Raw genomic sequence first — 16,521 nt, 5'->3', positions numbered from 1 at the left:
GGGTCCAGCCTTATTCCCTGTATCCATCTGCTCTCATGGAGCATCTAGGCCTAATTTGGACAGTCAGGCAAACACAAGTCCTGGAACATCCATGCCCAGCAAAGAGGACAAACGCAGCTGGTTCCACCCAGGGGCTGGTGTCCTGTTTTCAGCTGTAATTGGTAACTACAGCCACAGTCTGATCATTCAGAACTTTAATTTATATATATTATGGCTTCATACACATGGCCCAGGGCTTCAGCAGACTCGTTTATAGTGCCACCATCATGGCTCTGCCTTCGCAGGATATGGAATGGGCTGAATACGGAAAAGTGGTGTCAGTTTTCACACTATCAGGTCTCTGATTGGCACCTGCCATCTCATCTTTCTCTGAGGCAAAGAACACAGCCAGGTCTCGGCAGATTTCCTCGCACAGTGCAGACGGCGTGTACCTGTTGCCAGAGTTATGTGCTGCCAAATTTCGAGCCGTCATTCCAAATTAAGATGTTAGAGCTTTCCTTACCTATGATAAGTCATTAAAGATCGCTCAATTACCCTTGCATTGAGCCTTTTTTTTAAACTCAAGCTTACTTTACTGAAAGGCATCCTGTCTTGATTTGGAGATATTAAAAGATGAAGAATCCTCGTTCCTTTGATAAGGCAGGGGTTTTAATGTCTAATCATTCTCACTATAAAACTGTGCCTGATTTCTAATTTAAGCTGGTCTGGCTTCAGCTTCCAGCAATTGGTTCTTGTTATGCCTTTCTTGGCTGGATTAAAGAGCCCTCTAGGACCTGGTATTTTCTCCCTTTGAAGGTACTTATACATCGTAATCAAGCTATCTCTTGATCTTTTTAATAAACTAAACAGATTGAGCTCCTTAAGCCTCTCGTTCCGAGGCAGCTATTCCAGTCCTCAAATAATTTTTTTGACTCTGCACTGTCTCCAATTTTCCTGTGTCCTTTTAAAAATGTGGACACCAGAAATAAAGCCACTCAGGGAATTTACAGCCCTGTTTGTCCCTTTTTCCAAAATCCTTGAGATTCTCTTATTTCCATGCTATGGGTTCTCCAGTCCATAGAAGACTTTCTTGCTCCTAGAAACGATGACTGCTGATGTAATTTGCTCCAGGTGAGCCAGAAGTGCTCCCAGGCAGGTAACCTAGCACCAAAAAAATGGGTGGACCTTTGCCCCGATCGATGTAACTGTTCTTAGACAGTTTGTTCTTTTGCCCACTTGTAGGAGCTATTTCAAATCATTAGTGTTTTGGAACCAGGACCTTTGTGTGTTTTACATTCTAAGAGAACTCGAGCTGTTTGGGGTGGTCCAAAATCGCTGTAGACTGTAACTGAGCCTGTTCATTCTTATAGAGGAAACTGAGGCTTCTGCCACCCTTCAGAAGTGATCTCAGTGACCAAAGAGGTGTTTTGGTTCTGGCAACGGTCTCAGGAGGTAGCACAGGTGGATTGGCCAGACTGGAGAACAGAATTCAGGAACCACTTACACTTCTCTAATGAGCTCGGGAAGCTGCCCTGGTCTGTACAGGGAACGATGCTGTGAGGATTTTCTAAACCTATCTAGTGCTGCTTCTACGACTCAATTGTTGCTTTGTTGTTTGGGGTTTTTTTCCCCTGCAATATATTTATGTTTATCAAAGGCATAGTGGATGACCACTCCCCTCCCCACTATAAAGGAAATTTTCCAGGTGTTGCCTTGGTGAACCTATTTCTGTTGAAACCCACTCATCCCCTTTTGGTCCCCTTTCTGATCCTGTCCCTGTTATTAATCACAGTTATCTTCTGCTGACTATAAGCAAACTGGAGGCCAGATTTGGGATACTGTGTGTTGATAATATTAGGCATTTTTTTATGTTGCACCAACCAGCCTCCAAGATATTTATCCTTGCAATTATCTGCCGGGTAGGCAACAGCTATTCCCTGGTTTTAAGACAGGGAGGAGAAGCTAAGGTATGGAAAGCTTCAGTAGGTCAGGGCTTGAACTCACATCTTCTAAATCTGGGGTAATTGTGCCTCCTCTCTGTTCTATCTTTAAAAAATAAAGCACACACGTTAGTTCTGAGGCTCGCTTTCATCTGCACCGTTCTGCCTTCAGAAATCCTCACTCCTCCTCGCCGCACTGCGGTCGCCCTCCAAGAATTGCACAAAGGCTGTCAGTCGCTTTGGCTTGCCATCATCAAACATTGAGGAGAAATAAGAACAATTACAAGTTTAATATTAAAAGAAGCAATTTAATTTCCTTTCTGGAGTCGGTGTCATTTTTTAATGCTACCTGAAGAAGCAGAATCCCTTGTGCCTGGTGAACGGGGTGTGTTTACGTTGACTCGGGTCTCAGCCCCAGCATGCGATAGGCGGGAGAGGAGCCACCTGGGCCGCTGCTGGGTCCTGGGAGCCCCCACGCCCCCCGGGCGGGCCCTGCGCTGTGGCTGCGTGATGCGCTCTTTTATTTCTAATTCACCTGCCCAACCGGGCCGTTGTCTTTTAATTAAACTGCAGGAAGGCAAGAAGAGCCGCTAAAGGCCGCCGGCTGTGCGGTGCCCGCTGCCCGGGCCGGGCCGGGCGCGGTGCCAGCCCCGCTCTGGCCGTGGCGCTGCCCCCGGTGCGGCCCCCGCGCCGCCCCCGCCCAGCCCGGCCCGGCCGCTCCGGGCCCGCCCTGCGGCGCGCGCCGGCGGCGGGGCGGCAGCGCCCCCTGCTGCGCTGCGGCAGCGCCGCACGGACCCGGCCCGGCCCCGCCCGGGGTCCCCCGCGGACCCGGCCCCACGCCCCGAGTGCCCCCGCGGACCCGGCGCCACGCCCCGAGTGCCCCCGCGGACCCGGCGCCACGCCCCGAGTGCCCCCGCGGACCCGGCCCCACACCCCGAGTGCCCCCGCGGACCCAGCCCCACACCCCGAGTGTCCCCACGGACCCGGTCCCCCGCCCGGGGTCCCACCGCGCAGGGCACCGTGTTGGAAACACGGCACAGCCACAGCGGTGCGTGCGTTGACCGCGGGGCAGGGACAGGGACAGAGACAGGGACAGGGACAGGGACAGAGCAGGGGCAGGGACGGGACGGGAGCAGGGGCAGGAACGGAGCAGGAACAAGGACAGGAACAGGGAAGGAGAAGTCGCAGGGACAGGGGCAGGGACAGGGACAGGGCAGGGACAGGGACAGGGCAGGAGCAGGGACAGGGGCAGGTGCCCGTTGCCGTGGTCACCGCTATGGGGGTGTTGGTGGCGGTGGGGTCGGGCAGCGGAGGTACTGCTGAGTCGCAGCCGTGCTGGTACCGCCTGGTAGGGGCTGTCTGTCACCTGGGGAGCCCCTCAGTTGGGGCCGGGGCGGCTGTGGCCGATAGAACTGCTGCCTGATAGAACTGGATCTCTGTGGGCTGGGCAGCAGCTCCGCAGGGATGAGCTGCAATCAAGGGCCACCGAGGCCCTGCATCAGATGAGGCTCCAAAAGGTGTGAAGGGCAGTTGTGTGCTCTGACAATTCAGGTGACCCCTCCATGCTCACCCTTCACCTTCCAGAGCTCCCAGCTGGGATGTGGCCCTGGCTCCCAGTCTGGGTTGGAGGGGAATGTCCCTCCCGCTGCCACAGCGAGCGAAGAGGCTGCTGGCTGTGCAGGGGAGAAAAAACCTGTAAGGAAGAAAAACCTTCTACAAATTGGGAAGAGCATTCTGCTTTGACAGAATAAAAATAAAACCTGGAATGGGAAAGGAAAGGCATGAAAGAGTTAGTGACAAAGTATCATGTACAGCTGGGGAGATGATGGGTTTATTGGTATTGCAGAGGGGGAGGGAGAAGCTGAGAGGCAGTGAAAACACAATTTGGCCTAAAATTGAATTTCTCTGATAAGGAATTTCAGAAGCGGCTGCCTCATTCACTGTGCGGCCAAATAATCATATGCGCTTTAATAATCTTTATTTTACAGGAGTACGTTGCCAGGGCAACAGAGTGTAAGCAGGAGCACAGCACCTTACAGATCACAAAGGCAAAGCTGCAGAAAGAAATTTCAGCGAGTTTCTCTCTCCCTTTTGCAATGTAATGATGACTTATTTTTCATGCACTGATTTAATAATCTTATTGAAAGATCCTTTCCCTGTTTCTCTTATTCTTGTCTGTCTGGGAGCAGACAATGGTAAAAACCTGGAATTGTCAAGCCCACTGGGCTCAGCAAACTAACAGATGTAATATGTTTAGCATTTTTATGTAATTACTTTTTATTGCTATTTTACCCCTACTTCTATTCCTCCCCGGTTAGATGCTGCTTCCCTTCCATTCCGGCCCAATCAGGGGATGGAGAGGGGCTGGGGGAGAGTTGGTAATTGACGGCATTAATCGGGAATTATTAGTGGGACGTGTTTTCAGGGGTGGGGGTTGGGTGCAGAAAGAGACCTTTTAGGAAGGGTGAATTGAATTATGGGCGATGCAATAATGAAGCCTCTGGGCTGTGAGCTGCAGAGGACACTCATCCTCACAGAGCTCTGAGTGTTATTTATCATGGGCTCTGCTCTGTGGGTGAAAAACAGTGCGTTGCCCTACTGACATCCTCTGGGTGGGGGAGGTCTCAACTAGCTGGGCTGAAAATGAAAAAAAAAAGCTGATTTGGGATGATTAAAAATGGAAACTTCTGGAAATCTTTGATGTTGGTTAGACAGGGAGCAGGAACACTGCTACCAAACCCTCGGCAGGGCGCGGTTTGTGACCAGTCTGTCTCTTGTAAACATTTTGCCTCTTGTTCCTTCCCAAGGGCCAGGGCTGGGGAAGGAAGCGTGGGAAAAACAATCTTTGCAGGCTGCAGAACTGGAGGTGGGGGAAGGCTCTGTGAGATGAAGTACAAACCCCGGGTTGTCTCACAGCGGCTGAAGAATTCCAAGAAGTTAGGAACAAAGGCTGTCACCTGAGCTCAGCAATGCTGGGGCACTGCGTGTGGCAGGTCTCTGGCTGGCATGAGGAAGCAGCAGTGTGTGTGGGTTTGGAGGGCTGACAGGGCAAGGCTGAGGGAAAGGGCACTGGGATGGGGGTTTGCAGCCTCAGCTGAGAATGTCACAGTTTTGTGGTGTGAATTCAGGCTCATTGATGTTGCTGACATGAAATCTTGCTTTAGGGTACCAGTTCTTTAAAGCACAGCACATAGATTTACATGTTCTGCATTTTGCAAAATAATTACATAGAATAATATATAATAATATATATAAAATTATGTGTTTATATATGTAAATAATATATGAAAGCCAAGCAGCGTTCTCCCTAGAGGATTACCTTATGCTAAACATTACTGGTTTCCTCTGAGTTAGCATCCCCCAAGTCACTGTGAATGTGAGCTGTTCCTTGAACCAGGATTTCACAGAACAGAAAAACTGCTTTGAGGCACATGGCAGAAATGGCTGGAAGCTGCATTCAGGAGTGGGAGGTGGTTCTGCAGAAAGCAACAGGGACCAAACCCTTGGACCAGGCATGGGGACAGTTGCCTGAAAGAGAGGAGAAAATTCTGCTTGGAGACCTGGGTATGAGGCACATAACTCGTGGATTTCCTGTGTCTCCAGGTTCAGAATGTTTCCAGTCCTGTGGAAGCATTAATAACAATACGGTGCTTGGAGTCTCGTTATCTCTGGTGTCTAACCATTGTACGGACAAAACCCAGAGTTCTGAGGCCCGGTTAAAATTCTGTTGTTTTCTTAAAAACCAGATAAGCATTTACACCTGAGACATCAGAGTCCAGTGAGTGAAGAGCAGCCTGGCTACAGGGACAAGGGCATGTTCAGAGTGAGGGGAGCAATAAATGCATTGATATGTTCAGTTTATTAAAATTTGTTTATAAATCAAGTGTAAGGATATTGTACTGTCACTAACAACTTCAGGTTGGCTTTTAGAATATTTGCAGTGCTAATCCTAGACAGCATGGGGTCAGAAAATGCTGTGGTATAAAAATGACTCAATATAAGATTCTCCAGCAGAATAAGGTGCATTAAATATATATAATATAGAATGCTATAATATACCCTCTATATAACATTATATATATATATAAGTATATATAAGTATATATATAAGTATATATAATTACTCATTCGTAGTTTTGAACATGTATGTAGATCAAGTAGTTTAGGAACAAAGACAATGTTTTAATGTTGTACTAAGAAGGAAAAATAACACCTTTTTTTTCTAAGCAAACATATCCCAGGTTTCACCTTCCTGCTACTAACCAAAGGAATTGGCAGTGATATAACTACTGCTAAACGTTTTATCTGGTTAGAAAACTCAGTGTCAGCAGTGCCTGGTGATGAACTATCCTGTTCATGCAGGATTTTCTACAGCCATTTGTATAATTGTCCCTTTTTTACATGGCCAGATCTGATTACTAAACCAAATACTAACTGGGCTATATTTTCCTTATTAAAAAAAAGGCTTTTCATAAAGCAGAAAAGGCATGATTATTTACAAAAAGATTTTTATTGAGTGTAAAAGCACATAAGCATCGTTCAAGTTGTACACCTAAAGCTCTTCCATGGCATGTAGGGTCAGGAGAGGGGATAAAGACAAAAACCTGGCTGCAAGATTCCAAGACTGTTTGTCTTTTTTCCTACAAACCTGGAATCTGCTTCATCTTGGAATATTTTTTTAAGAATAATATTGTTTCTTTGTGCTCCCATAATATGACAAATATTTGGAAATCAGTTTATACAGAAGAGGGTTGTTTTATTCTATAGCTGTATTTAGAGAAACTATGGAATAAAACCCTTCTCTGCTTCTACCTTTATGTTTATCAGAAAAGCCCGAAATGAAGGAGCAGCCGGTTGCTTTGGCAGTGTTTGAGGAAAGATCTCCCTTTCCCATGGCTTTGGAGAGTTGGAGACAAGGTCACACTGGTCTAAGGAAAGCCAAATAGCTTCTGGAAATCCCAAATCAGACTGACACTGCAAGATCTGTCCATCATTCAAATTTAGATGAAGTTACCTTCCACATTGCTTTCACTGATGTTTTGGATTTTTTTTATTTTTTATTTTGTATTGGCTGGCTTCTGTGAAATCCAGCAGCTCTCCTCTAAGCTCTAGCCAAGGAAATCTCCACAGTTTTTGTCCTCTGCACAGAACCTCATTTCATAGAGACTGAACATTGATTCAGATAAAATATGTAGATAGAGAATCTCCCTAAAGCAGTCTTGTAAGGAGCCTGCAGGCAGCTGACTGCATGTTCAGAGTGAGGCAGCTGACTGCAACCAGACTGGGCCACAGAAAGAACCCTGGGACAAGGTGATCTGCCAACTGCCAGACACTGGACAATATTTCTATTTTTTGTTGGCTTAGGAGACTGCATTTTTGGCTCCTTAAAGCAATTCCGGACAAGAAACTATTTGGTGGATCTTCCTGTACAATTTTTATTTTTTTTTCTGTTTTAATCATAATAAATTTTAAAATGTATAAAGTCAAATGGATTATTATCTGTTCTTTGTAAGACTCGATGGGGGAAGCCCAAAGTTGAAGCAAGGTGGCAGAACCTGTACTTGCTTCAGGGGAAAGCAGGGTTATCGCCATCACGATATAGAAAGGTTTGTCTTTGTACCCATTTTCCTATTCTCCTTAGGAATAAGGATAACATTTTTGGTAAGAAATTGAAGTCCAGCAGCTTAAATACCCACATATTTCTAGCACAAAATCTGGGCAATTTGCTTTCCCCTTCCTGCTAGTTTGTATCCTGCTGCCTTTTGAAATGGAAACTCTTCTGACCCTGTAACCCCCGTGTTACTCGGAATAAAACTCTTTTTAATTGTGTTTTGGAGGAGCATGCAGGGAGCTCCAACACTACTAATCAGCTTTGCTGGTCTGGGTCTGTATCGCCGGGATTCATGTCGGCAGAATAACTTGATATAATTGCGGCTCTGCATCGCTGATTTAATGCTGAAGAACTTTAAAGGTGCAGGTCTCCATTTCTGTCTGTGTGTTAGTACAGTGGGAGAGCAGCTCCTGGGCACTCCTGGCTACCTGGGGCCTTGCAGGAGGACGTGGGCAGGCCCTGCTGCTCTTTGGGGTGCGTGGAGGGGATCCCTCAGTGTCAGAGGGAGTGACTGCCTGCCGGGCAGGGCTTGGTGGGCACAGCATTAACACAGTGACATAGGCTTTGGAAGAGACCTTTCATAGCTGTTTGTTTGCAATGTATCACGTGGAAATGCAGGTCAGCTTGAGTGCCTGGCACCTCTTCACATAATTAAAAACAAAAAAAAAACCACAAAGCCCTTCTAGCTAGAGTTTGAGTTTTGTACTGGCCAGAAGTGGGTCTGGATGGGTTTAAAGCAGACCTGTCATTAAGCTGTTTGACAGCATCTGCAGCTTTGGTTTGAAGAATAGAACAGCTGCCTTACAGTGCTAGAACTTCAGTGCTGGATAACACTGAAATATCCTCCTTGGCATTAGGAAGGTGGAAGTGGATCACTGTAAACTCCTGCCCTGCAGAAACTCTCCCTTGGGCAGACCCTCACCCGTTCTACCCCCATTCCTTACACTGTTTGCCTTCTCACCTTCCTTAGAAAACACAAACACTGCTTCAGGTTTTTGTATTTTGGTATAACTGTGTTTAGCACTGAGTCTTGCCCCAGCCACAGTCTGTCCTAATTTGTTCATAGCTCTGCTAATGTGCCTCTGTTTGGCCTTCAGCATTCCAGGAGTAGGAATGCCACTTAACCTGAGTCCTGGCTCCCTGATCGTGTTTGATCAGGAACAGTGATGTAGTAACTGCCTCAGACAAATGACTGTACTGAGAACACTCCCAATTGCCCTGTAATAAACCCACCATCCTCCCTGAAAGCCACGATGAGGATAGAGAGGGCAACAATGATTGGAAGGTCAACAAGTTTGAGCACTGACAGAATAAAAGAAAAAATTATAATGCTGAGACCATGATGCTGAGACTGTCCTGGGTCTAATTCCTGTCGTGGCTGGAGCCCAGGTGTCTCAGCACAAGTGCCCCACTGCCCTGGTCCCATGGGAGAGGATGCAGGATCCCAGCATCCCCTTCAGCCTCTGCGCGGCTGAGCACTCACAGGCTCAACTCGAGTGCAGGAGGTCAGTCATGGAAAGAGATCAGAATTCACCAACTGTCACAGAGCAGGGCACTTGGTGGGGGAAGGAGCTCTGTGCTGTGCCACTGACATGTCTGGCCGTGCATATCTGGTATGGCTCCCATCAGCACTGATAGGAGAGTACACCTGGCTCCTGCTGGGCTTGAGTCAGAATTTGGCTCTTAATAAGGTGCAAGGAGAAACTTTCCAGTGTGCTCACAATGAGGTAGGAAAATGAAAACATTTTACAACTGATGTTTTCTGTCATCTTGTCTGTTTGTTCCAAAAGGCACAGTCTGGCAGAGCTGCCTCTGGGCCTCGTCCCACTGACCCAGAGCTGGGAGTGTGATCTGTTAAAAGAAGCTGACTTGTTTGATTTGTTTTGGCTAAACCTCTTATTTGCTGGGGTAAAAAAACCCAAACTTTGTGGAGCTTTTGTCATCCTACAGTTTGCTGACCCCCACACTCTTTTTAAGTCACGAGTATTTTAAAAGGCCACTTGCCTTTTGGATTTAAGACCATTCAAATTCCAATACTTTTAGTTGTGGAGTTGTTTATTTTTTTTTCTATTGTAAACCAACAAATCAATCTGTGTTCATACACAATAGTCCTGTGTTTTCTGTATGTTTCCAAAACCTGAAGTCCAAACAAACACTGAGATCCTGGATGGATGTCCCAGAGAAACAGCCTACATGGGCTTTGAAGGATTTAATTAATGCCATTAAACTTTTGGGTTTTTTTATTATTGTTTTTTTACATGGGTAGGTCACTTAAAAACTTGATCTGTTTTGTTTTATTACCACAAAGCATGCAAGAAACACTGTCATCATCTCTAAATGTGAGGTGTTTGCCCAGATGAGTTTCAGACAACCTGCTGTACAAACTGCACTTTGGCAAGTTCCATGGGGGAAATAGTTCCTGCAGAGAAAAGGTTGGAGTGATCAGAGCTCCTCCAGCAGGAACTGGGGAAACCTGTGCAAGACTGGGTCAGGTAGAGCTTAGACCTGGCACACCAGCAGCCCCTTTCAGCTGGAAGGGAGCACATCCACACTTTCGTTTGCACATGCAGAGACCAATTTGCTTCTGTAGATGAATATCCAAATCTGGGTGATTATAACAGGGAAATGAGACCCCTTGTTATTGTTGTGTTCTTACCACAAAAGTGACAACCCAGGATGTGATTTCCTGACCATGGTTGAAACCGTGTTCCTGTGGCATTGCTCTTAAGAAATCTTTTCTGAATCATTTTCATTCTAAGGTGTCCTGCAAACCTTTCTGACACCTCCTTAAACGTGTCCACAGATAACTCACTGTTCCTTGTCAGATGATTCCCCCTGCAAGCAGATCTCTTTTGGAGCAGCATAGAAGCAATTATGTTCTGAAGTCACAGAATCACAGTCTGGGTTGGGTTGGAAGGGACATTTATAGATTATCTAGTCCAGTCCCTCTGCCATGGGCAGGGACATGTTCCAGTAGACCAGGTTACTCCAAGCCCCATCCAACCTGGCCATGGATACTTCCAGGGATGGGGCAGCCACAGTTTTTCTGGGCAACCTGCGCCGGGGCCTCACCACCCTCATCACCACCACACTTGGTCTGCTCAAAAGCTGCAGAGTTATTCTAGTAATTCCATATACTTTTCCATCAGATGCAATCGAAGGAGAGAGAGTAGCTGCCAGGAATTGTGACTGCATGGTGTGAAAACCCTCCAGGTCAGTTGGAAAGCGACATGTCACACACTTTCTGCTCTGATGCGTAAGCCAGGAAGAATGCAAAGATAAAGATCAGTGGCAAAGTGTGGTTAGGTGGATCGATAAACCACAGGATGTTTCAGATTCTGGAACAGTAAGAAACAGTGGGAGGCACTGGAAGGTATGTATTTGCACAGAGACCAGCACCTGGGGACTGCTCATGTGCTCAACACAGGTATGAAACTGAGAAGTAGGAAACAGTAGCAGGAAGCCCCAAATTGAATTGGCAATGCCACAGAAAAAGTGAGGAAGGAAAGGAAATGAGACCCCAGCACACCTTTAAACTTGCTGTGCAGATGTCTGTCTGCCCAGGCTTTGCCCTTTGCTGTGTGGGATGACTGAAGTGAAAAAGGCTCTTACTCTAAAATACTGTATTCCATCTCTCTTCTGTGTTCCTATATTAGCTCTGACTGATGTTTTAACTTCGAACAGATGTCTCTGATGGTGAATAAATAGTGAATCATTTCTGCATTGGCCAGGTTCAAGTTCTGGCGGTAGATTGAAGGACACATGTTGCTTCCTGTGAAGGTAGCAGAGACTCAGTCTGTGATTCATTAAATCCAGGGTGGCCCATGCCCAGGTTCGATACATGTAACCGTTGTATTCCCTGAATGTTACCAGCACTTCCAGGGAGGGGAAAACCATGCTGGGGTGTTCTTGGGCTTTGTGAGAGGTGACTGGTTCCCAGGAGCATTTACACCTGCCAGCCTTTGCTAGTGCTGCCAATGCTCAGGGGAACAGGTAACAGTTCAAAGCAGAGGCTCTGGAATTTTGTGACTTTCACTGTAAGTTTAAGAGAATATAATTTTAGAGTAAAAGAGTCACTGCCTTTGCATTCAACTGGATTCAGAATGACACTGACCCAGCCTCAAAAGGCCCAGAGCTGTTGGAGTGTGGCCTGTGATGTGGTTGATTCATAGCAGCTGAACTGAGGAATTTAATCTCTAAGAGCCCTTTAGTGAAACCAAAACTTACCAGAACAGAAATCTCCCAGCCCTTTTAAGCAGAGTCCTGGTTAAACTGCTCAGTAGCTTGTGAATTGAGGTGATTGTACTAATTGGATGTTGGACAGAGGCTGATTGAGTTCACGTCTCATGGCTGGAAATCACTAGCAGCAAAGCTTAATTCACCATGCCATTACAGCAGCACCTCCTGTTTCAGGACCCACTGGCCTTCATTTGTGCCAGACTCAAATTCACATCTGGACAGACAGTGCTTCCAATAGCCTGGGATCTGGATGTTTCTTTCAAGGCCAAGACAATGGAGGATCTGGGCCTCAATATCCATGAGCTGAGCAGTTCTGCTTGGTGTGAGAACAGGGACTGTCACAGCCAAAACCTGAGTCACTGCCTCCTCCTGAGGACTCCTTCAGAGAGCATTTGCCATCCAGGCTCTGCCTGCACCCATCAGGTGCCAAGGAGGCTTAAAATGGTGTGTGTGCTCCTGCAGAGGCTTTTAAACACCCTTTGTTGTTGATCTTGACCACAAGGAAACACCTTATAAGAGAAATCTGCTTTAAAAGATGAGTTTGTTAATAAGTGTTCACTTTATTTGCTAAATTATTTTTTCTGTGAATTGAAAAGAAACAGTAAGGTTTTATTTGTGTGTGTTTTGTCGGGTTTTTCTTAAATTTTTTTAATCCGTCTTTCTTTGCTACTAACTCTTTCAGCCGAGGAAATCCACAATGATTCTCCCTAGTGCTTTTCATGCCCCCTCACTTTGTTGACTATTTTGTTTATTGGATTTGTTATTTAAAATCTGTTTCCTTATGGCTTTCTCTTTAATTTCCTCTTCTTTTCAGGGCTGCACAAAGGTAAGCTGAGTCCCAAAGCTATTCTATCCTAAGTTCTGGTATTTTATATATATAAAACTTCAGGGCTGATGGCAACAATACCTGGGATTATTTATGGGTTTTCATAAAAAAGAAAGGGGAAAATACAGAATTGCATGGCTCCTGTCTTCCTTCCCCATTTCCCAACCCCCCTCCCCACAGAGGAGTTTAATGTTAAATGATAAATGTGGAAATTAGAGACCGTCGAGAAAATCCAATTTGGTGAGGAGTTTTAAAAATCCCATAATAAACGCCGAGTGAAATGTATGATTTAATGCGGGGCGCCAATGGCTGCTATTATGTGCTATTAGCAAATCGGGGTTGAGAGTGAATCTTTATCACGGGGCGCGCGCGGGCCGGGGCCGCCTTCGCTGCTGCTATTGATTTGTAGCCGCTTGTCATAATGACATGGGGAAGCAATGAATGGAAGATGTGCTTTTGATAGGATTGAAGCGGTGCAAAGGGGGGAGAAAAAATTCAGCAAGTTTTCTATCTCTTCTGCCTGATTAGATTTTTTTCTTCTTTTAAGAGCTTTCACATTCCAATAAAAATGCTAAATCAGCTCTGAAGCAGAATTGTTAGGGAGTAAATAGCCAGTCACATTTAAAGGAGGAAAAGATCCGACTTTACAGCTCTGGCTTCACAGTAGCCGATGAGTCCAAAGAATATTTCTGGCTCCGCAGAAATGACAGTATTGGGTGGTGTGAGGGTGGCTGGGAGCTGGTTGCCTGCACCCACGGCTCTGCAGGCAGTGGGCACAGACGTCTGTGTGGGATGCACAGGAATTAATTCCCCAGTGTTAATGTTTAAGGAGAGGAGGGTGTGTTTCATGATCTCTGAAACAAAAGTGCTGGAAATGGAAAACAAAAAAGGCAGCCTTTGCCTTATAGCAACAAATAATAAAGGACTCCTTTGCATCTGGAGAGGAAGTTGTCACTTTAATTATAGGTGTTCCTCTTCAGAAACCTGACCCAGGCTTGATGGAAGGGAGTGCAATCACTGTACTGTTTGAGGAGCGCAGCATGCCTGTGCTGAGGGCTTTTCTGGGACTCAGGCTCTTAGGAACCAAAAACAGGCTCCTACCTAGCCATGGATCTCACTCCTGTGGGGAATGAGACAAAACCCAGGCATACTCAGGAGTGCGGCGCTGTCACCGCCGAGACCCGGGTTCGATTCCCGGTCAGGGCCACTCCCGGGCAGGTGGGGCTCGTTAGCCCTTAAAGGCAACCCACCTACGTCCTAAGGACCTCGCTGCCACTGTCCAAGCTCGCTTGGCCCCGGCAGATGAACCTTAGGATTAAAGGGTGGGCTCAGTTCCGCGCACACTGTGTCTCACCTAAAAAATCCAATGCGCAGGCTGGAAGGTGTAAAGACCTTCCCCGGATCTTTGCTCGCGAAGACTGGCCATTATTATTACTCAGGAGTGGGTCTGAGGATGGGTCTGCCTGTGGTGGTCACATGTGGCTTTGCCTTTCTGATTAGTAGATCCACGTGCCTTTATCTTCCTGCTTCCCAATCATTCTACCTTCTCTGGGAAAGGGGGACCTGCCTGCAAACCAAGGAGCAGAGTTCCACTTTGAGCTCCTTTGCATCAAAGTCTGCACACATCTTCTCTCTCTACTATTATAATTATTGTTGTTATTATTATTACTTCAGTTGGCCAGGCTGAAGGGCTGTGAGCTTAGTAAGGGTTGGGCTTCTGATATTTGGGTCCTCCCATTTGGCCTGACCCACCTCAGCTGCTCTTACCTACGGAAACTCTCATGGAGTAGCTGAGAGAACCTGGTTTCCAGGGCTCACTGTCAGAGTATAAAATGGCAGATTAGAAATCAATGCAGAGAGTCCAAGTGCCCACTTCATCATTCAGGAGAAAGAAATACAGTATTTCTGGTCTGAGCCTTGCACTCATTAAAATCACATCCTTTAAAACACCCTTTGAATTAAAACAATGATCAGTGGAGATGGGGAGAATTTCATGTGGAGAAAATTTTCCAGAGGCAGGCAGGCTGATGGCAGAGTGCAGGTTTGATGTGGTGTTCACCATACCACCCACAGTGGTCTTACCAGGCACACAGACCCGGTGTGCGCAGCTCCTGTCCTGCTGGAGGTGGCTACACACCTGCCTCAGACATTCAGTGCAAACCTTTGATGTGTCATAGACTGCTTTTTGCTGCAGATGAAACAGAGGGGATTAGCACCCGACCTGTTCCTGCTCAAGAGCGTTTGTTGACTATGAATCATACAGGGTCGGACACTGTAGGAATCCATCTCACCCCTCAAGCCATTCCAGCACACTCGTACAAACAGAACGGATTATTCCTCCAGGCATGAATGAGCCTGTGGGAGCCCTTTGCTAGGGGGATGTGCTATTTTGGGCCAGTCTTTTGTGGTGTTTCATAAGAAGATAACAACTTGATTCTCTGCGTTTATCTATGAAAGTAAAGGTAGGCTGGGAATCGACTTTGGGAAGCTTTTGGTGCTAATGTGATATTGCTTCTAGAAGGGTTGCTCATACTTCTGAAGAGATGAGTCAGCAAAAGTACAGAGGCAGTGTGCCAAGCTCTGCTCTGTCCTGTCCTCTTGGCTCCTAGGCACAAATTTTATGATAGCAGCAGAGGAGGCTGATACAACAATAGCTTTCAAACGTGAAGAAGCTGCTGCCAAAGGGAAGGGAATAGTTTGTTTTCTGCGTTTAACAATTAATGGTTTAAATAGCAGGTGGATTAGATCAGCAACCTGGAACCTGAAGTCCGTGGGCTCCCAGGGTGCTTTTGAAAGCTCTCTGGTCAATCTGTCTGTCTGTGTTTGGTGTAACTGTTCATATTGTGAACTCTCTGATATGTAAATTTTGATCGTCATCTTCAGGGACACAGTTGGACATTCACTGACACACTCCTGGGCAACCTGATCTGATTAGACCTGCTCTGAGCAGGGGCTTGGACTGGTGACCCTTGGAGGTCCTTCCACCCTGAATCATTTCATGGTTCTGTCTTACTTGTTTTCTGGTAGGTCAGAGACACCTTTGTGCAAAGTGGCAGGGAAAGGCCAACTTTGGTCCCTCCTTGTCCCTGCTCATGTCAGGGGATGGGACTAGGTGACCTCTGAGAGTCTCTCCCAGCCAAACTGTGCTGAGAGTCTCTGATCTGTGTGTTTTGCCCAAAGTGCATGGAGGTTGTGTGGCCCATGGCATGACTCCGAGCCACTGGATGCAAGTTCCATCAAAATCGGATGACTATTTAGATTCCTGTGTGCTGACATATGAACAATCATGTTCCTTTGCTTTGTATTTCATGAATAAACCTGGACATAGAAACCCCTAAACCCATAGTGGCAAGGAGAAGCGGTTGCATGGCAAACACTGGCTTAATTTTGGTAAGACACTGTCAGGAGAGCAAAGCTCTGCATTTCCTGAGCTATTGTTTTCCCTCTGGCCCTCTTTCTTATTGGTTGAAAAGGTAGGAGGAGAGAGCAGACTGTAACAGTAGCTTCTAAAACCATCTCTCTCCTTTCAGCGAGTGCAGGTGATCTATCTCTGCAGTCTCCTAAAAGCACATTGATCATTTTCAATTTGGAAGCTTTTCTGTAATAACACTGTGTTTGTTATAGCAGACAGTTCAGGGACATTTATTGTGTTAGTCTGTTGGAGGACCTGCAAGACTCTTTTCTGTCATGCTGAGGGTCCAAGGCTCTGTTCCCCCTGCATGTGCACCCCTCCACTTCCCAGCACCACCGGGGCTCTGACTGCAGACGCTGCTGTCTGAGCCCCTGCTCTGAGCATTCAGAGTCCTCAGCATAAATGAGAGCTCTGAGAGAATAGGAATAAAGAAAATGAAATTAGGATAAATCAGGAGTTGACTTAATCATGATCTTTTTAACAAGATGCAGAAATATTCCTCTGCAGGCAGTTA

At 46.5% G+C, this 16,521-nt stretch overlaps 1 protein-coding gene across 1 annotated transcript in view; it reads left to right on the top strand.

Moving 5' to 3' along the window:
* The first annotated feature begins 1,084 nt into the window (after window positions 1-1,084).
* LOC126638025 (uncharacterized) overlaps window positions 1,085-16,521 on the top strand; it is a 26,193-nt gene continuing 10,756 nt past the window's right edge. The window contains exons 1-2 of the mRNA XM_050311635.1: window positions 1,085-1,110; window positions 2,493-2,967. Of these exons, the coding sequence (XP_050167592.1) occupies window positions 1,085-1,110; window positions 2,493-2,967 (501 nt within the window). The remainder of the gene's footprint in view (window positions 1,111-2,492; window positions 2,968-16,521) is intronic.

The sequence above is a fragment of the Myiozetetes cayanensis genome, unplaced genomic scaffold (genome assembly GCF_022539395.1).
Source record: "Myiozetetes cayanensis isolate MyiCay16 unplaced genomic scaffold, myiCay2020 scf16, whole genome shotgun sequence".
Lineage (NCBI taxonomy): Eukaryota > Metazoa > Chordata > Aves > Passeriformes > Tyrannidae > Myiozetetes > Myiozetetes cayanensis.
Note: the sequence above shows the minus strand (reverse complement) of the source record. Positions and strands in the feature narration are given on the sequence as shown.